Source organism: Microtus oregoni, unplaced genomic scaffold (genome assembly GCF_018167655.1).
Source record: "Microtus oregoni isolate MIOR12 unplaced genomic scaffold, Mior012 000043F_ref0000047, whole genome shotgun sequence".
NCBI classification, from domain to species: Eukaryota; Metazoa; Chordata; class Mammalia; order Rodentia; family Cricetidae; genus Microtus; species Microtus oregoni.
This window is the reverse complement of record NW_024543210.1, coordinates 11,364,407-11,385,886: the sequence shown is the minus strand read 5'-3', so window position 1 is coordinate 11,385,886 and position 21,480 is coordinate 11,364,407. Positions and strand designations below refer to the sequence as shown.

General features: G+C 46.6%; 1 protein-coding gene across 2 annotated transcripts in view; it reads right to left on the bottom strand.

Moving 5' to 3' along the window:
- Positions 1-4,477: 4,477 nt before the first annotated feature.
- Fbln5 (fibulin 5) overlaps positions 4,478-21,480 on the bottom strand; it is a 70,488-nt gene continuing 53,485 nt past the window's right edge. For both annotated transcript variants that reach the window (XM_041633251.1, XM_041633250.1), the window contains exons 8-11: positions 19,103-19,225; positions 17,688-17,814; positions 13,640-13,835; positions 4,478-5,417 (exon numbers count right to left, since the gene is read on the bottom strand). In XM_041633251.1, the coding sequence (XP_041489185.1) occupies positions 5,256-5,417; positions 13,640-13,835; positions 17,688-17,814; positions 19,103-19,225 (608 nt within the window). In that variant the 3' untranslated portion in view covers positions 4,478-5,255. The remainder of the gene's footprint in view (positions 5,418-13,639; positions 13,836-17,687; positions 17,815-19,102; positions 19,226-21,480) is intronic.

Sequence of the window (21,480 nt, the reverse complement as noted above, 5' to 3'; positions counted from 1 at the left end):
GTTGCTGACTAAGAGTCACACTAAGCAAGTCAGAGAAGCTGAGGTTCTCTCCAGAAAATCCACTTGAATGACGATTCTTGCCTCTATGCATCTCTTTGTTCTGGAGCCCCCTGGTTGTTTTTCTTGATTTTTTGCAAGCATATTTTAGTTATCCTCAGGGCCTCTAGCCATCTGCTAAATAAAAAGAACTAAGAAATTTCAGAACAAAATTCTCAACATGAGGAGCAGTGTGCATGTTCGCTTGTGGGTGATGAGTGTGAACAAGTTTGGAACTAATGAGTTTTGCTAAATGATCACTTTGGAGCTGGAAAGAAATATCAAAATACAAGCATACAGGCCAAATAAAAGAACAAATTACCCTCTAATAGTTTTTAACCTTTATTTGTCTGTGTGGGTGCGTGTGTACAGCGCCTGTATGAACGTGCATGTACGGTACGCCTGTGGGGGTCACAAGAAAACCTCAGGATCCGTTCTCTTCTTCCAGCATGTAGATTCCAAGGATGAGACTCAGGCAGACGTGGAGGCAAACATCTTTGCTCACTGAGCCATCCCATGGTCCTGAAAGAAATTTCCTTACCTGACAAGTATTTCATGTTTCTAGTAAATGTATTTAATAGTTACAGAGGGAGGCTATTCCAAATTTCAAACACATCTCCATGAATGTTCATGAGCGTTTTGGTTGTATAAAATAGATTCGGCTTAGTAGTTCTTAAAATTGAACTAAAATAGGTTAAGTCCTAGTTTTGTGTGGTGATTCAGAGATCCTCAGGTAAGCGTGTCATCAATGAACTGTGCACCATGCTCATCTCAGCTCAACTCCTGCTCTTTCCCTGTGCTAGAGGAGGTGGGAAAGTGTAAGAGCCAGAAGATGAAGGGGCTGCTTTGAAATGCCATCATCTGGACAGGCCCCGGATATCACTCTCATGAACGCACAATAACTGATGTTACCTACACAAGACCTGTACAAGGTCAAGCCAGTCAAAGTTCCAGCCTGGATGGGGAGGTGCTCTCCAGCCCCCACCCATGGGTCTCCCTCTTCCTCGTGATCCACTGGTCTCCAGGCTATGAGGACAGAGGGAGCAGATAGCACATGAAGGGCTTTGTATGGCCTGTGAGTGCGTCGGAAACAGCTTTCTGGGGAACAGCTTCAGTGTTCCAGCCCAACCTTATTCCAGAGTGAGGGGAGGTATAAAAGGATGGGAACAGTGGCTCGGACATCACCTAATTTGCATTAAACAGCAGGCTCCTATCATAAGACCGGAACACAATGCCTAATTATTATATGGTGGTAGCACGCTCCTAGCTCCTATCCTAACAGCCAAATCACAGAGCCTGATTACCCTGTGTGGCAGCAAGGGGAGAGTGTCTGCAGGGAACCGTGTCACGGGTCATGTCTGAGATAAGTCGGGCGTCCATGCCTAGGGTCAGTCTCCAAATAAGGTCAGAGAATAGGAAGCCAGGGCGTGGGGGGACAATGGGGGTGTCTTCAAATCTTGTGTGAGCTTGGAGAGAGCTGTCTGAACATGGTGAACTGCAACTTTAATCCCCGACACCCTCCTTTACTGAGGAGCTATTTGGCAGTTGATAGCCACTAGGGGAGGGAGAAGGAGACTCATTTTTTGAGAGTGTGGCTACTAGTAGATTTCCCATGCTCCCGTGGATGGCCCTACACTGGGCACATATGGGCAAGACTAATTGGACTTTGTGCATTATCAAAACAATAAAAATTTTTAAAAGATGAAGCTGGGAGGAGGACTTATTGGAGGAATGAGGGGAAGCAGAGCGGGAAATGGGAGGAATATGATTCTATTACTTTGCATACATATATTAAATTCTTGAGAATAAGAAAGATTATTTTAAGCAATAAAATAAAGTATGTTATCCTTTTAAATAAAGACCTTTAGCATTCAGCTCTCATCTGGCAAGAGGAAAAGAAATGGATTTTTTGTTTTGTTTGTCATGCTGTCTCATTCTGGGTGACCTTTTTGGCTCAGGATGAACAATTTGTGCACATCACAGTTAACACCCAGGCCACAAAAATACATTTAAACCATTGAAAACGAAGCAATCGAACCCCCTTAAACACTTCACCATCTGGGAAAATAACACTCCCAGGGCCAAGACTGTTACCTAAGAAAAGTTTGGAGTGTGTTACCCGAGCCTGCCAGGAGACAGGTAGGTGGATTCTGTGCCAATGAGAAAGTGTTATGACTGGCCTGTTTCTGGGAAACTCTAAAACTGCACTTTAATGGAAATGTTGGCTGCTACCCCCAAAGTACAATGTGAGGCCTCTCAGAACTTTAGAATTGGGAGCAGCTGAATGGAAGTGGTCGTCTGCGGGGAACTCAGATGGGCAGCCGGTAGGTAATACGAGGATTTTGGCTGGTGTCTTGGGTCTTAATCTAGCACCCTCTTTTCACAGGCTCCTTCATGTTTCAGGATGTGATGATGGAGCCAGGGTTCACTTGACAAACTCAAGTTTGACAAACTCAGCTCCAGGATTGGGCCACCCTGACAAGATAAAAGCCAGGGAAGTCTGGATATATTAGGACCCCCAAAACAACCAGTCCACTGGCCTTCACATTAGAGGACAATGCTGGAATATTGCTAGCAGGCCAATCCCCAAAGCCATGGGAGAAATAAAAAAAAAATAGTCAGTTATTCCCAAGGAATGGGTGAAGCAAGCAGTCTTTTGGGTTCTGGGAGTCTCTAGAACCATCCCGAATGTTTTGGGTTTGGCCCTACAGTACATTCTCTGCCCCAGGCCATTCTTCCCTCGAACTTTGAGGCCCAAGTGTATTTTAAAATAAATTGATCCCACATGCTTCTTATCCATTTAAACTGAACCCACCAGTGATGTTTTGAAAGAGTAATCCAAGGGCCAAAAGGCCCTCTGAGCCTGCTTTGGTAAAGCCTCTCGGTGCTTTTTTTTTTTTCTTAGAAGCAGGAAGCCATATTTAGACATTGACAACTGAAATGTAAACCCTAGGGACTTGGGTCTGCTCCCAAATGTGTCACCTTGGAAACCAGTGGTTCAGAAAGCACAGGACAAGGTGTCTCAGCCTTCCACATCATGAGGAAACTTGAGCCCATGCTGTGCTGAGCCTGGGTCCATGGTTCTGACTGCTGCATCGGGGTCGACACTCAGCATCTCTAACTCTGCCCTGTCCCTGACTCCTGAGCCTCATCATGATCGGGGTACCTGGACCAGAGGGTGCCTTCTGTCCTTTGCTCTGCAGAGAGCCTCGCCAAAGGAATTAGTCCTTTTCTCCACGCTTCTAAACTAAAGCCTCTATGCCACTTGGGTGGGTGTTATCAATGCTACCTGAACCTGTCAGGAAGCTCACTGTTGGACATGGTTTGGATGGGCCTAGTTTTAGTTAGAGAAAAGAATGAACAAGAGGCTGTGCTGTGGGAGTAAGACACATTCTGTGGAAGATAGGCCGGGGCTGCTCAGATGTGAATGGCTGGCCATGCCTTTTGCCTCTGCTGAAGAATCTGAGAATTTGGTGGAGATGTGTGCCTTTAATCCCAGGACTAGGAGGTAGAGGCAATCAAATCTCTGTAAGTCCAAGGCCAACTAGTCTTCATAGTGAGTTTGAGGTCAACTAGGGCTACACAGCAAGATTCTGTCTCAAAAGAAAAAAGAAAAAACGAAACGAAAAAAAAAAATCAAGAAAAGGAATCTATGAATTGCCTTCTAACCTGGGGTCTAGGGTGAAGCTCTGGGCACCTTAGAGGCATTTAAGTACATCACTAAGAGAGGGGATAGGCGCCTCCACAGCCTGATCCTACAGTTGCATCTTTGGGTCTCTAGGAATCCATTTTTCTCCTCTGTAGCCTCCTATCCAATATTGGACTGGCCATGAAGGCAGCTGTCTAATTGAGTCTCTTCTCTGGGCCTTGTGCTCTTAACCTCTGGCTGGGGAAAACCCAGAGTGCCTGATCAGGAAAGGGATGGCAAGCTGAAAAGTTCTGGAAGAAACCATACAGGTGCTGAAGGCAAGGTAGCTAGCACGTGGGTCACACTAACCACCCCTCTCTAAGATGCGTATCCAACTCTGCTTTTATTCTTTTTTAACAAATGCCCAAGCTCTACCCAGGACCAATGGCATCAGTCTCTAGAGATGGGTACTACCTAATCAATTGTCCTTCTTACACAGGATCAAGAGCCACTCAATGGTTTACAGACACTTGAATAAATTCCGCCTCTGACTTCTGCCCTCAGAGAATGCCCACAACAGACCACATGAAACAGCAATTATGAGAAAACTTGGAGATTGACGTTAACTCTCACTTTTTCACCACCCCCATGTCATGGTCCCCCACCTTTTGCCCCACCTTTGGCCCAGTTATGGAGGAGGTTTCAGTCCCTTGGAGACCTTCCCAAGCCGTTGCACAGAATTAAAACCAACTCCAAACACTAAATTATCCATGGTATCAAAATTAACTAAACACAAGTTTTTTTTTTCAAATATTTAATCAGTCTGGATACCTCTGTCTTCCAGCCCAGTTGAGTAACAATTCTTAAAACAGCATGATTAAGGGGACTTCATAAAAACCGGGCTAAGATGGAAGGAAGGCTGGGGTTGGGAGACAGAACATAACACATTTCTGAGGCTCTTGGAAGGAATTCTACCACTTTAAAAACTTGAAATGCACCAGAAAAGGTTAAATAGTCATACAAGTTTTAAGGACAATTAAAAACTTCTTTTATGCTGAACATACCAGACCTGGTTATAAAATAGACTCTTTAAAAACCTTTGATCCTGCTGTGGTGTGTTTCATAGCCTTCTCAGCACACGCAAGAAGCAAACTAGCTAAACCCAGCCTTTCCCATGAGCCCATGGGGACTTTTGCAAAGCAGCAATGCAGCAAGAGATGGAGGAAGGAGTAGAAGAGGCGAGAACAAGCCACGCAGTCTTAGAACACAGACTCAAACCCCAGCAAACCTATTTTCTTTGAAAAATGATGGAAATAAATGGAGGGCCTTGAAGCGTCACGGGCAACCTCACCTCAGGGAGCCAAGAAGAATACTTTTGGATAACTGCATCGTGGGAACTAGGGGCAGGGTGTCCTTCAGAGTGACAGTTGGCAAGAGTACAGGTAGGGGTCAGGTTCCTGGGCTGATGCCCCAGGGAGACAGATGTTCAGCAGGAAAGGTGCAATGTCTGTCTTGCTCTCATTCTTGCTGGGCTCCTCCTCCTGGCCCTTGGTGCTAGTGAAAGGCAGCGTCAGAGGCCTTAGCCCGAGGCTCAGAACGGGTACTGTGACACATATATCCGCAGCCGGATCACAGAGCTGCCTCTGAAGTTGATGACAGTGTTGACAGTGATCATCTCCAAGTCCAGCTGGATGTCCCGAGGCCCTTTGATGGGGCGTGTCATCACCAGGGTGGCACTGATAGGCCCTGTTTGCTGTGGACAGAACCAGGGGGCACTGGTTAGAAAGGATATGGTGTGAGCAAAAGGGGGCCTGGGGGAAGAACAGTCTGAGCAGGATGCTCGGTCTAGCCTACTTCAGTATCACCGTGACCATGGTGCCACCCATTTGCTTCAGTGGTGCTGAATTCTCTCCCACCTTTGCCCACTCTTTACTTGAAAGGTCATTTCCTAAGGCATGCCTTCTCTGGTTCCCTAGTCTACGTCAGACCCCTCATCCCACCCCTGCAGGCCCTTTAACTTTGCACATGAGAGAAAGGATGTATTACTGTATATAATTGTGTATGCTACTGCCTTGGTCCATGTCTGCTGTCAAGGTCCCTGCTAGACAGTGCAAACATCCCTATGACATAGCATGGTACCCTTGTTTAGAAAATGTTTTCCAGCTTGGTGGTGGTGGCGCACGCCTTTAATCCCAGCACTTGGAAGGCAGAGACGGGTGGATCTTGTGAGTTCAAGGCCAGTCTGGTCTATGTGAACTAGTTCCAGGACAGCTAGGGTTGTTACACAGAGAAACCCCGTCTCAAAATACAACACCAAAACACAAACAAAGAAAGTGCCTTCCATATCTGTGGCTTCTGCATCCGGAGATTCAAACAAATATAGAATTAAAATATTCAGGAAAAATATCCTGCACCTTTACTGAGCATATGCAGACCTTTCCCTTGTCAGTGTTCCCTAAGACGGTCTAAAAACTATTTGCACATCAGTAGTATCAGCAATTTCCAAACAAATGATATCAAAATCACCTGAGATACTTAAACAATAACATGATGATGATGATGATGATGATAAATAATTCAGTTTCAGAATTTTCTAATTATTGTTGTAGCTTAAATGAGACTGGTGTACATAGGCTCATATATTTGAATGCTTGGTCCTCAGTTGGTAGAACTGTCTGGAAAGGTTAGGAGGCGTGGCCTTGTTGGAGGAGGTGTGTCACTGGGAGTGGGTTTTGAGAGTGCAAAAGCCATTCCATTCCCAGTTAGCTCTCTGCCTCATATGTGTGGATCAAGATGTGAGCTCTCAACCACTGCTCCAGCATCATGCTTGCCTGCTTGTTGGCATGCTCCCAGCTATGATGGTCATGGGCTCTCTCCACAACTGTGAGCCCTAAATTAAACACTTTTTGATAAGTTGTTTTGGTTATGGTGTCTTATCCCAACAATTAAAAAAATAGATAAGACAAGAACATTTTTAGGAAAAGTGAAATTTGTTAAAAGCCAACCTCTAGGCACCCTGTAATCTCTTCCAAAGTGACCCTTCTGTGACCCTACCAATGAGATCCTAATAAAGTCATGTGGACTTTTCTCTAGCATGGAACCTTTCTAGGACTTTCAAAGTGGTACACAGAGAGGGTGCTGGCATCAGTTGGTACCAAGTGGGGGCATGCTCTCAGTCTCCTTTATATATGTCTACTTATTCAGTTCTCATAAAATCCTCAAAGGCCTTGGATTAGCAGCATCAGTGTCTACAGATATAGTCAGAAATGTGGACTCCCAGGCTCGACCCAAGATCTGTTGAGCCAGAGTCTGTAGCTTACCAGGGTCCTAGGTGATTGGTGGACACATGAGCAATTAAAAAGTGCTAACCTAAGCTCTTGGGGGTTGGGGGACGGCTGCCCTTACTTAAGGACTATCCTAATGGCACGTCTCATTATTCCATTCTATAAACAAGCAAACTGAGCCTTGCTGGGATAAATAATTTCTTGGGGTTATTCAGGGGTAGAGCTAGGGACTTTTATTTGGATTTTCTGCCTGAGTACAAACCTCAGCCCCCCTTTTCATTATTCTACCATTTTCAGAAGAGACTATGGGCTTTGAGTCTTCTCCCTAGTGGTACCCTAAATAGAAGTGTCCAGGGCCAGTGCAACAGACAGATACAGGGTGTCAGCAAAGGAATTAGCACAGGGGAGGACATGGATAGACTGGATAATTAGCTTCCCAGAAGCTGCAGTACCCAGAAAAAGAAAGGAACAACCTATGCGAAATCATGGAACTTGGCCCGGATAAAGTCATACCAGGTATTTACTTTGCCTCCATAAAGGAAGGGCTCCCCATAAAGTTTGGCACCTCCTCTCAGAGTGCCCACTGGTATGACAGAGGTGGAGCTGGCAGACAGGTGTGGGCCAAGCCCTGGATCTTCCTTGTCCATCAGCAGTTACGACCGTGCAATTCCTTCCTGGCACTGTCTCTCTGTATTCACGTCAGCACCCGCGTAATCGGCACCTCCTTGTGCAGACTTCCTTCTCAGCCCTTCCAAAGCCCCAGGGCTAGGACTTCAGCAGGGACAGCCATGCAGGGAGATGGTCACAGCATCCACATACTCACTCGCTCTGCCAGTTTTCACGGTTTGCTTAAACAAAGGCCAAGGGTGTTGGAAACCTTACCCTGAAGGTGGCTGTGAGGGGAGCGATCTGCGGAATCTGAATGGGGAGTAGAGCAGAGAGGAGAAGCTGCCAGCCCACTCTTCTGAGCAAAGTCTTTAGTGTCTGAAGTAGTGCTAGACCCTCTCATCTAGAAGTGACCTTGGAAGAAACTCAGTCCAGATTCTGGCAGGGCCAGAGCCTGTGAACCCTGAAAAAGGTTTGCCCACAGCACCAGAGAGTCCTCGAGTGCCAGCCAGGACAGAGTACAGCCACCTCCCCCACCAAATTCAGCTTTCTTGGCATTACTGAAACACCTGCCCTAAGAATCCCAGGCATTAGTGGCTTTGGTAAACATTGATTCAAAACAATCAAGGCTGGGGACATATCTCAGAGATAAAACACCTGACTAGTACGTATGAGGCTGTGGGTTTGATCCCTAGGATCTTACACGCCCCAAATGATGACTGTATGAGGCCAGGCATTTGGCCACACCTTTAGCCCATTTCTTATTTAATCCTGTAAATGGGGTAAGGGCTATAGCCCTCTTGACCCATAAGGTCATAAGACTATTACAATGCTAGAAGACCTGTCTCTAAAAGGCTTGTTTTCAATCACTGGATTTTCTGTCTCTCCATTTTGTACCATGGCATGGCATGTATTTGGCTTTGTTAGTTGGGCCCCCATGTCTACCTCAGAGTGTAGGCTTGGGCAGAAGCTATATCCTGTTTGTTTCTGAATTCTGTGCCCAGCTCAAAACTTCCATGGTGGTGCCAGGATGCAGGTGAATGACCAAAGAAAGCTGGTAGAATTGACCCACAGGAGGGCGAGCTACAGACACCCACCCCTGCTCCCTATCACCATGGATTAACATAATTTGGCACAGTCTAAACTCTATGAAGCTTCTCTTTCTTCTATCTCTAAGTGTGCCTCCAAGCTCCCTGATAAAAGCCAACCCAGGCTTCTGTGCAGGGCTCCCCTCTAGACAGACTGCTCAACAGGGTTTGTGAAAGGGCTTTGCCTGTACAGATGCATGTGTATGCAGCCCTCTGTATGTACTTGTAATGCATGTGATGCATGTTTGCTTGCACCTGTGAGCAAGTGTGTATATGTTTCCTTGTGGATGAGTGTGTGTGCATTTGCAATCGGCTGAGACTGCACTGCTCCCAAGTGCTTCTAATCAAAACCAAAGAACCTCAGTATAGGAGAACCTGCATGGCCACATGATGCTCTAGATGCCCTCTCTAGGTAGCATTCCCAATATTTTCAAGGCCTGGGAGGTGGTTGCAGTGGCAACAGCAGTATCTATACAATAAGTATACTTATCGAATGCTTTCTATAGCTATTCGATGCTCTTCTGAGACCCTAACACCAGGGACAGGCAGAAACGTGACACTGAAGGAGACTGCAGGTCGTGGTTTCCATGTTAGTCAGCAGGGTCACTGGTGAAACTGAACGGGACAGTAATGGTAGCCAGAGAATGTTCCTGGAGTCTTACAGAAGCAGGCTGAGGTGTCACCTTGGAGTGTGCAGGTTTGAGGCAGCAGGGGAGAGAATGGGCACAGGCTCGACGGTTTCACGCCCTTTCGCCCTGCACATTTGACACAAACTCATTCCGTGTTCTAGATGCTGTGCTAAGTGAAAGACTTCAGCTAGTCCTGAAGTAAACATTAGAATCTTCTCTAGCGATGAGGGATTTGAGACAAGAGCATGGGTAACAAGCCCAAGATCACAGGGCTGGGAGAAACCAGAGAAGACCAAGGAACAGCACTCAGCCCGGCCACAATAAACACGCGTGAGTGGCCCCTGAGAAGGGTCCTGAGCTCTGGTCAGTCTTATGTTAGGAAGCCCATCTTATCCCACCAGCTGCAATCTCTGCTCTCAACCCTGTGGCTTCCCCAAGTCTCACCCCAAACCTTTGTGCAGCCTTGGGGACCTTGGATACCTCCTCTTCCTTCAGCTCCTTTGGTCATTTTAATGGCAGGTCCATGACCCCTCTGTCCCTTCTCTGTCTCTTCTGCATAAAAATGATAAGCTTGCAGGTCCTCCTTAACTTTCTCAGAGAGACACAAGCTACATGCCACTTTGAGCTCAGTGCCCAATATTCCTTAGCTGCTATGGTAGCCTGGGCCCAGAGAAAGCTCTAGAGAATGGGGTCTCTCTCCTGTCCACTCCATCAATAGAACAGACATCTTTTCCCATATCCCTGGGCACCTCTCAGGCTAATCATCAGAGTGACTGTGAGGCCTGGGGGACTTTACCCAGTGGTGTTCAGTGGAGTGACCTGTTGCCTGGACAAGGTGGCCTTTACAGATCTTCTGCCCTGCTAGGGCTGGAGGGGAACTGAGGCCAGGAGAATCAATGACGGAGTCTAAATCCCTAAGAGGGAGAGCCATCTCTTTAACCCATAACTAAGTCTCCAGATGAAAAAGGACTCTGGTGACTGGACTTACCTTAAGAAGACAGTAGTCCACCAAGACTTGGCAGGAGCAAGTTTTTGACAGATACCATGCTTATAAGCTCAAGATAATAGGCACACACACACACACACACACACACACACACGCATGCTTGGAAGCATGCATACATGCACGTACACACCATTCCACCTTTTTCAACTTTCAGAATGCCCTCCCACTACTCACGCCAACTTCTTTCTAAGTCTTTGATTCTTCTGCTCTGGTCTAAGCCAGCTCTTAAACCTGTTCCACAAGTCGGGTTCCACACATGACCTGATTCTGTTAGGATATCACTGAGAGTGGATAATGTAGTGAGAGCACACTAGTCCCTGAGATTGTTAGCCCCAGAGGCGAGGACTGAAAGATTCTCTCAAGGGGTTGGAGAAGGCCATGAAGTACAGGGATACAGCTCTGTCATGGGCCCTTGCATGGGTCTCAGATCAAGTGGGTAAAACACCCATTGACCTATCCTTTTGAGTGTAACTAACTCCCTCTGGTGACTTTAGAGGATCACATACAGCACTCCTGGGTTCAGTGGACCAAACTGTGACCCTAAAGACAGGTCCCAATTGTGGAAAAGTGTAAGTATTCTAAGGAAAAGGGGGGAGGTTGAAGATGAGAGATTAAGGTCTGAACCCAGGGAAATGGGGGTTCATAAGTCAAATCCCAAGAGTCTCTGTAAGAGCATGGAAGAGGGCCCTCTGCCTTGTGCAGAAGAGGAGGTAAAAAGGAAAATGCATACATGAAGCTGGGGTGATGTGGCCAGTCAGGGTGTGTTGGCTAGTTTTATGTCAATATGGCATAAGCAAGAATCACTGAAGAGGAGGGAGCCACAATTAAGAAAATACCTCTATAATATTAGGCTGTAGGCAAACCTGTAGGACATTTTCTTAATTAGTGATTTGTGGGGAAGGGCCAAACCCCATTATGAGTGATGCCATCCCAGGCTGGTGGTCCTATGCTCTATAAGAAAGAAAGCTAAGCCGGGCGGTGGTGGCGCATGCCTTTAATCCCAGCACTCGGGAGGCAGAAGCAGGCGGATCTCTGTGAGTTTGAGGCCAGCCTGGTCTACAAGAGCTAGTTCCAGGACAGGAACCAAAAACTATGGAGAAACCCTGTCTCGAAAAATCCAAAAAAGAAAGAAAGAAAGAAAGAAAGAAAGGAAAGAAAGAAAGAAAAGAAAGAAAGCTAAGTAAACCATTAGGCACAAGCCAGTAAGCGCCCTCCCTTGTGCTGCTACATCAGCTCCTGCCTTTAGGCTCCTACCCTGTTTTGAGTTCCTTCCATGACTTCCTTCAGTGATGGACTATGATGTGGAAGTGGAAGCCAATTAAACCCTTTCCTCCCCAACTTGCTTTGGTCATGGTGTTTCATTGCAGCAATAGAAACCCTAACTGAAACATAAGACAAACAGCAGTCACCAGAATCCAGAAGACACAGAAAATGCTTCTTCTCTAGACATGGGACATACAGCCCCGCCATGCTTTGGTGTAGATGCAGAGAAAGAATTTTAGACTTTGGTTCCCAAACCTATGAAGAATTATATTTCTGTTGTCTTAAGCCACAAGGTTTGTGGTCATTTGCTACAACAGCCACAGAGATATCCTGGACCCTTCTGACTGCTGTGTTTGCGGTGTGCATGTGTTTGTGTGTATTTATGTACTCGTGTACATTTGGTGTTAGGCATATGTGTGCACATGCATGTAAAAACCAGAGGTCAATATCAAGTGACCAAGTTTCCTTCTCTTTCTCAATTGATAGCTCCCTTTTTTTGGAGACAACAGAAATATATTTCTTCATAGGTCTCACTATAGTCCTGGCTAGCCTGGAACTTGCTATGTAAACCAAGCTAGTCTGAACTCACAGAAAACCACCTGCCTCTTTCTCTACTAAGCTGAGTTCTGGGACTAAAGGTATTTGCCACCAAGACTTATTCTACTTTTTTGAGATAGAGTCTCTCTCTCATTGAGTCAGAAGCTCAGTAATTCAGCTAGGCTAGCTGGCCAGGAAATCCCAGGAATCCTCCTGTCTCTGCCTTCCAGCACTGGGATCTCGGGGACACATTGCCCTGGTTTCACCATCTGAAACAGGTCATCTAGAGACAAAGCTCTAGAACCTTCCCCTGGACAAGTGCCTCCATGCACGATATAATATGACAGAGATGGCTCTAGGCCAGTGGTCTGTAAGGAGGTAAGTCACTCCCGGGACTGAAGAGATTAGAAGATCGGGCATATATACATGGCATGGTACCAAAGATATATACACTATGTTGCTAAACATATATACACACCATGATATTGAAAGTATATAATTTACTTTAAAAAGTAAACACATTTTAGGATATATACTATAATATTTTCCATTGGTGTGACTAAGTCAATCAAACTGTCTAGTGTTCTATATCTGGGCTATGCCATGCCATAGCTATAGATGTTAAACAGCACTTGAATGTGTTGAGTGCCAGGAAAAGATTCTTATTTCATTTTAATTAGTTTAGATTTTAAGAGTGCCAGTGCCTACTGTGTAGGAAAACCAGTAGAGTCCACACCTGAGAACTATACTTTTTTTTTTCTTTTGCTAGCATATAAGTACTGAGAGTAGGTTTGAGGTATTTTGTTTGTTTGTTTGGTTGGTTGGTTGGTTTGACTTTTTTGAGAGAGTTTCTCAAAACAGCCCTGATAGTTCTAGAACTTGCTCTGTAGACCAGGCTAGCCTTGAACACATAGAGATCTGCCTTCTTCTGTCTGGAGTGCTGGGATTGAAGGCGTGCACCATCTTGCCTGGCTGGGATGGGTTTGTTGTTGTTTGTTAATGTTGTATTCTCAGCTTCTAAATATATATAGTATGTATATAATATGCTTGTCAAGTTAATAAATGAATGCATGTGCAAACAAAGTGTGGAGTCTCTTCCACAGTTTTAAAACTAAGACTGTATTCATGACCTAACTTCTCATTTCATAGAGGAGGCTCCTGAGACACACGAAGGAAAAGCACCTTTCACAAGACCATACAGAAAGAGGAAGAAGAGAGCCCTGGAGCCCTGGACTCCTATCTCTTCTCTTCTTTCCATACTTGCCCCTATGACCTGTATTCGTACCATGAAACATGGTTGTAACTAGGCCACACAAGGCTGTTATTAAAGATAGAAACCGCTAGGCAGTGAGTAATAGAGGAAGACGGTGGAGAGTAATAGAATGAAGACAGACAGCATTGAGTTCTAGCCTTGACACACACATGCACACACACACACACACACATAGACACACAAACATCACACATACAGCACAAGAGTGGCCTTTGCTAAAGATGGCAGACATTGTTAAAGACGATGATCACTGTTAATGGTGGCAGGCACAGCTCACACTCCCTCTTACCCGCATGTAGAACTCTCGACCCTCGTTGCCAGATTTGATCTGGAAAATATAATAGGCGCCAGGGTAGCGGGTTGTTGCTTGCATCTGGAAGATATCAGCAGGAACAGAGCGTCCTGATACTACATCCATGTCCCGATACAAGATGGTAAAGGGTTGGTCTCTGCAGCCAGTGTTCTCAGCAGGACACATACAGCGGCTGGTAGGAGAGAAACCAGGTGAGGGTTCAGGAAATCCTCTTTAGGCACTAACTGTGCCTACTCCCCCACTTTAAACCCCTGGAAACAAACCCTAGCCATTCTTACCACCCAGTGGAGTAACTGGAGAACATCTCTCTCCAGGTCTAATCCAAAGGTTGTCTAGAATGTAGACAAGACATGCCTCCTAGACGGTTGCCTTCCCCAGCTTCAGATATTCTGGCTACTAAAGGATTTAATGGGCCTCTGGTCATCAGAACACTGAGAGATTCGCTAGTGTACAGCATACGTGTCATGTGTTTAGATATGTGCTGATGGCCACATAGCCCTCACTTCCCAATCAAGGACACTCATTACGAATATTTAAAGTGGAGGCTGGAGAGATGGCTCAGCAGTTAAAGGCACTGGTTGCACTTCCAGAGAACCCAAGTTCTATTTCCAGCACCTTCATGGCATCTCACACTGCCTGTACTCCATTCCCAGAAGGTCTGATGCTCTCTTCCAGCTTCTTCGGGCACCAGGCAAACATACGGTGGAGAGACACACATGCAGGCAAAATACCCCTCCTACACATTTAAAAATGTTTAAGAATATTTAAAAATCAAAATTATATTAGACTGATGGTTCTCAAGGGTCCTTTGCACTCAGCTCAGCATGTCTGGACTATAATTGAATCTTTTTATTCAATATATAAGAGCCCAGAACTCACTAGGGACTTTGGAAATTCAATATTCAATAAGACCATGATCTCAAACAGTTATCTTCTAACAGGAAAAATATAAATATTTAAGAACAAATATTCCTAATACAGAGCAGGTAATTTCAAACCCTAGGGATATCATAACATTTGTCGCCAAGGTGCACTCGTTAGAGACGCCTGCTGGTTTATGCATCTCTCTTTCCCATCCTTCCTCCATTCCTGAGACTCCCCTGATGGAGCAGAGTTCACAGCAGAAGACACATGTAAAGAGGCCTCTGGACTCAGAAGTTAGTTTGTGAGTGGACTGACATTTCTTTGCAGGTAGAATGGATGTTAAGGAACAATGACCTAAAACCAATGATGTTGACTCCTCTGTGCTGGCCACTGGATTGGGTGTCTCCTTCTCTCACCTGGGCCTCTATGATGGCCTCCTAACGGGCTGCCTTTGTCACACTAAGTCAGTGTGTCCCCTGCACACTCTTCGGTGACACTTGAATGGAAACTGAGCACAAGTCTTAGCCTCGATGGGCCTCCAGGAGCCTGTTGGGTCTGCACAGCCCAACTCCAACTGAGCTAAAGCTTTGGCAGGCCACTGTTCTCCACACCATCCTATGCGGCAGGAGCTCAACCTCTTGGGTTCCTTGTAGGCTTAAAGGTCACCCTCGCCTTGACCGCCCGTGCACACGCTGTTCCCTCTCCTCTTCCAGCCTCTGTTTAGCTAAGGTCAACACAACTTCCGGCCCTACCCAAAGGTCGTTTTCTCAGTGGCCTTTAGACTCCCAGAGCAGGTTCAGCCTCCTCTTTCTTTTTCTACAAACTCCTTACTCTGTTTATCATTATGTACACACTCTTTTTTTTTTTCTTTTTTTTTTTGGTTTTTTCGAGACAGGGTTTCTCTGTGGCTTTGGAGCCTGTCCTGGAACTAGCTCTGTAGACCAGGCTGGTCTCGAACTCACAGAGATCCACCTGCCTCTGCCTCCCGAGTGCTGGGATTAAAGGCGTGCGCCACCACCGCCCGGCTGTACACACTCTTATGCCAATTCCTTTAATGTCTTTCTCCTCTTCTAGACTTTTTGGTAGGTCTCAGGTAGTTCATATATCCAGAACGAGCTCCAACTGGACCTGAGAAGGATTTCTGGTGGTTACATAAAAGCCAGCATTCCTCAGGAACTTGTAGGACAGGCTTTGCATCCTCCCCACAAAAGGGGTCCTTCCTTGTCCTCCATTCACCCACCCCATGCTCCCCTGCCCCCCTGCTCCCCTGCTCCCCTGCTCCCTCCTGCCTTCTCACAGTGTCCTGTTTTAGGCTAGCCCTTGCTATCTCCATTCTTCTCCCTACTCCGGCTTCCCTAGCCCTGGCCATATCCAATCTGTTTCTCTTTTCTCTCTGCTTTGGACTCTATCAGATGTCTCTGGATATTTTCTCTCTCTTAGTCACAATAATAATAAAAAAATAACAGTCCGCCTAATGGAGCGGCCATGGCAGCAGTTTTTTTACTGTACTCTCCCCCCACAAACTTAAGCCCCATGAGAGCAAAGCCACACACCTAGCAAAGAACAGGGGCACCACTAACAGTTAACAAGCAAAAGCCTACAAAGACCATCAAAGTATCATTCTGTTAAGGCTGTATCAAAACAGCCAAGCCTCAGTAGTCCTGGTGCCAAAATGATCACATTAAAATGTCACATGTCAGAGAAAATAATTGTTTCCTAAAAGAAATTTGGAAGAGGGAGTGATGGCTCCCAGCTGGATCATGCACAGCTGGGAGAGGGTCACTGAGCATAGATCTAAAAGATGGGCTAGGCCTGGCCACGAGGAGATGGAAGAAATGCCTCCCATCTGGCAGGAAGTATGTCCACAAAAGCTGGGAGGCTGAGCCCTCTGGGTGTTGGTCAAGGTGAGAGCTAGTCCTGTTCCAGCTGGCAGGAGCACAGGTCACCTGAGCAGGCAAGGAGCTGGAGAGGGGTGGCCATCACGTGGGCCTGGGGCTCAGAAGGAGGAAGTCACCAAGGTTTTTCAGGGCAGAGACTTCACTGGTCACATCAGCTCAAGGCTGCCAGTTGGATGGGATCAGCTTGCAAGTCAGACAAACCCAGAGAGACCCACGCATGGAGTGCAGCCTCGTGCTCTGCTGGGCTACTTGGGGATTTGGAATCAGAACCTGTTCTAAAGAATTATTTGGAAGCACAGCTGATAGCAACAGGTGACAACAGTCTGAAGGAGCCCCCAGGGCTGACTTTGCCATCTTCTTTTGTCCATTTTTTTTAAATCACAGCAGGAATCATGCTGGTAAGCCCTGAATTCTGTTTGAGAGAAGACTGGGATGGGTGTGGCTGATCCAGTCACCTCGTCTGTGAGGGTTTGCATTTGCTGGGGGTCAGGGAGGATAGCTGAGGAAAGGATGGCTGATGTACAAGCATGTGTGCACTATGTGTGAGCTGTGTCCTGTGCCTATATACTCTGCAAGCAGGATGAGGAATCGAGATGGGCCAGCAGGGGGATAAAGGGAAAGAAGAGAAACACAGAGGACTCCAAGGGCTAGGAAACACATCCCAGTGCCATCACCTTGCCGAGCTGTCTTCTCAACATTATTATTTGCCAAGAAATAAGTTAGTAATTGGTCTGTCTTTAGGACTTCAGAAACTTATTGGGGCAACCTAGCTATCCTTGGGTGTAGAGAACTCCAGAATTCCCCAACAGCTTACCACTCACACACAAAGCAGTTCCTGGACAGGAAATTTCCATTTCTCCTGAGACTCGTCAGCTTATGCCCCTGTATCTGATCTCCCAGATTATATCGCTGATTCCGAGCCTGCACACACTAAGAAGACCCTCAGGGAAGGCCAGCTTGCCACATTTCAAAGCTCAGCTCTGAAAGATCCCATGTATCTAGACTGTTCACTGGTAGCAGAATCAAACTCATGAATTCTGCCTCCCTACTGGTTAGCTTTCTAGATAATCTCCATATAGCTCTGACATGCATGGGGGAGCAGTAGAAAAGGTTGTAGGGAGGCGCATATCTGCCTGCATCAAGTAGGGAGCAGGACAGATCTACTGACTTCTTGGCTCAAGCGACTTCCTTTATACGATTCTGACAGTCTCCTGAGCCAGGTCCCTACGCCTTCCGCTTCCCAAGGACTAGCCTTGACTTACTTATCACCAATCAGCAGATAGGGCTCCTCACAGCGGATGGGATCGATGCATTTGAATCCCCCTTGCAAGTTGTAGCAAGTCTGCAGTGGAGTGCATGTGTGGTTTCTGTGCTCACATTCATTGATATCTGAAATACAACGTAGAGAAGAAGCTTGGTGTTGGTCCTGGACCAGGTGCTGGGGATGGGGCGAGGGTGAGAGCCACTTGCATCTGTCACCTAATATAGCAGCCACTGGCCCCACAGTTATTGGGAATCCAAAATGTGGGTAGTGAAAATGGAGATGTGTTTGCTGTTCTGCTGAAAGTTCTGCCTCAACCCCCTCCTCCCACTCCAAACCCTGCCCCTTTCAGAAAGCCCACTGAGCAGTGACTCCTCCCCTGGAACTGCCCAAGACTGCAGGGTATTTAAGCTCTGGTAACTGGACCTGCCATGTGATTTCTCCTCTTCCCTTCCCTGCTTCACTTCTGGGGGGCTTAAGAGTCACCCAAGAGTGCTTGGCTCGTTAAACATGGACTTTTAATTCACTTTGATCTGACTTATTGCATCAGCAGAAAAACCTACTACCGGGAATACAAAAAATTAGTATTTGCGACAGGAAATAGATACCAGATCTCTATGATTTAGTAAAAAGAAAGAACTTATAGTCACTTATCAGTGACTTTTATATTGAGTATATATTAAAAGTATAAACCGTTTGAATCAATTGCTTTAAAGAAAATATGGCATTAAAAGTAACTTCATCTGTTTGTCTTTACTGTTTTTAATGTGGCTACTAGATGAGGTAAATCAGACGGCTCATTTGTATAGTAACTCACATGACATTTCTAATGCCCAATACTACCACAGATAATGAGGATAAGATTAATAATGGGGTGGTTATTCTGCAAGACCCCCAGTAGCTATAGTGTAGGACTCCCAATCTGGAGAAAATTTGGCCTTTTCATAGTCAGGGTCTGGGCCCTGTGAGGCACCTAGCAGTGGGGAGCCTGAGGTCCTCAGCATTCAATCTCTAGGAAGTCACAGAAGGCCAGCAGGACAAGATGCCCTCACGGCAACTTGAGAGACCCAACACTGATGTGTTAGTGGAGCCTAGCTACAAGAAGCCTTGGTTAGGCTTGAAGCAATCATTCTCCAGGCTGCAGAGACCTATCTGCCTGGAAAGACAGAAACCAGCCCTTAGAAAGTGCCATCTAACTCTGTAGGGTTCATCATGAACATGTCATTAACCTATGTCCTGGCCAAAGGACAGGTTACTGGGGCAAAGATGAAGCTAGCCCCTCAGGCGTCCAGCCCATAGCTGCCAAGCCCACCACATCCAATTCTGACATCTTCCTAAAGTTACGAGGTCCCACAGGATGCAACATCCAGATGACCATGTGAGTCAGCCCCTTCGGGCCCCTCTGGACAGTCTTACCCTGGCAGCTTCGGTTGTCATCCAAGAGGACATAGCCTGGGGGGCACGAGCAGAAGTATGAGCCTGGCTGGTTCACGCACTCATGTTGACAGAGGAACTCAGAGAAGCTGCACTCATCCATATCTGAGAGGGACAAGGCAGAGGTCGTGTTTATTTTCACAGACTCATCTCCGACCCCCACTCTTTCCTTATAGACACAGTGACTTCAGTGCTGTGAGGTACCAGTTTACTTCCTGATCAGATCTGTTGACGGGGTGCTTACTCCTATGAGGACAACCACTGATATTTGGATAGCTCTACTGGGGTGGCCAGAAGCAAGGCAGGCACAAGGTCTCAGATGTTCCCTGGGACAAGAGACACAGCAGCCCCCACACAGCCTGGAACCATCCTGTAGAGGATGACTAGGAGTGGCATTGTCCCAGCGATGCTACCATTAGTCTGCCTAGACCTTGGCAGGAGCAGGCGTTCCAGAAAAGCCAACTCTTCATCGCACAGAGAATTTGGCAAGGCAGGCCCCATTTGCGCCTCATTCAACAGGCATGCCAAAGAAAACATGTTTTTCTTGCATTTGTTGTTTCCCGAAAATCGCTTTTACTGGCTTCCCCATGTGACATGTCCTCGGATTACTCTGTAACTCACAGACCACTGGTGGCTTAGATCACCCAGAGAGAGTGCTGGCCTGAAAGAGGCTGCTGCTTTGTCTTTGAAGAACCATGTGTCACATGGCCAGTGCTTTCTGTATCCAAGAAGGGAACCCCTTTGCCCCCCGTCTTTCTGAGCTGTCTCCCAGCCATGGGTGAAGGGTCAGTGGACTTAGGATATGATCCTCTAACTGGAGTTAGCACATTCCAGCACAGGCAGTCCTCCACCAGCTTTGCAGACTCTGAGGACGCTGGCCCCAGCCCACCATAACACAATGCCACCATTTGTCTCTGTGGAGTTTGCAGTTCCATTAATCCCTTTACTTGATGTTAGCAGTGATGTCCATCGGTTCCCAAGGACTCCTGTGTGTCAACCCCCATGTTAAATGCTCAACGTGTCTCAACCTACTTAATCCCCACCTCAACCCTGAGAAGTGCTGTATCTAGATATAAATAAATAAATAAATAAATAAGGCTCGCAGGACTTAGCCAACTAGACCAAATTCAGATAGATAGATAGATAGATAGATAGATAGATAGATAGATAGATGAGGCTCGCAGGACTTAGCCAACTAGACCAAGTTCATAGATCAAATGATTACATAGCCAATCATAGATCTGAATGTGGGATCTCAGTACAACTCCAGCAAACATGATGAGGTAACATCCCGTTCAGATTATCAGATCTGGGAGCACCAATGTGGGCGAAATACCTTAACATAGTTCCAGAATAGGGCAGGAGGGAAAATCTACCCCACCTTCTACTGGGCGAAGGAGGGTCACCAACCTACTATACTCTGGTTTGTATTAGCATCTGTAATTCCAGAAATCCCAGAAAGTTTTTTTCCCTCTTTTTGTGGTTTCCCACACATACACATACACAAAGGGCTGTGTCTCCGCCCTCCACTGAGAAAGAAGCCAGGTGCTGGGCAGGAAGTGAGCCTTAGGCCATTTCATTCTCCCTTGTTAAACCCGTCACTTCTAGGATCAGCATGGTTTAGCAAGTCCCCAGAGGACAAAGGGATAAGGCTTGGGAGCGTCCAGTGTGGCAAAGAGGGGCTACTCTAGCTTTGAGGGCCAAGTGAGGAGAACAGTTTCCCAGTACCTAGGAAAAATGCAGAAAACAAATCCCTTAGGCCACTTCTAGCTGACTACAAGGCCTGCTGGAGCCAGAGCTCCCATTAAGTTAGTAGAGGTGGTATTCAGTGGCCATGTAGGAAATGGGGGTCATTTCGAGTCAAGTGAGAAAATCCTGCCAACCTAGAAAGGAGTAGAGCTTGCTGTGAAGCCCAAGGTCCCTAATAGTAAGAGAAGATTCATTATGTGATCACGCCATTGAGGAACACCAGTTTGTCTAGTTCCTATGACCACTCTGTGAAGACAGTTATCCATCCATGAGGACACTGGGCTTGGGCAGCATCCTGGCCACGGACAGCAGGACCTAACTGAGGCTTTGAACTGAGCCCCATCCAGCTCCAGAGTCCTTATCTCAATGCCCTGACAGTGGTCTATGGGATTGCCAGTAATTCTGGAAAAGGTACTAATCAATCCCATAATGCAAAGCTTCCCACGCCTCTCAGTTCTTTGGTCCAGATTCCCTAAGGAATGCCACGAGGGGAACGGAAATCTAGGAAGAAAGGGGCCTTTCTTGCCTCTGGGTGGGCTGGTATTTAATCAGGCTGAGTCTCTGTAACTGCTTGATGTGGCTCTGAGGGCCCTGGCCCTGGAGAGAGGTGG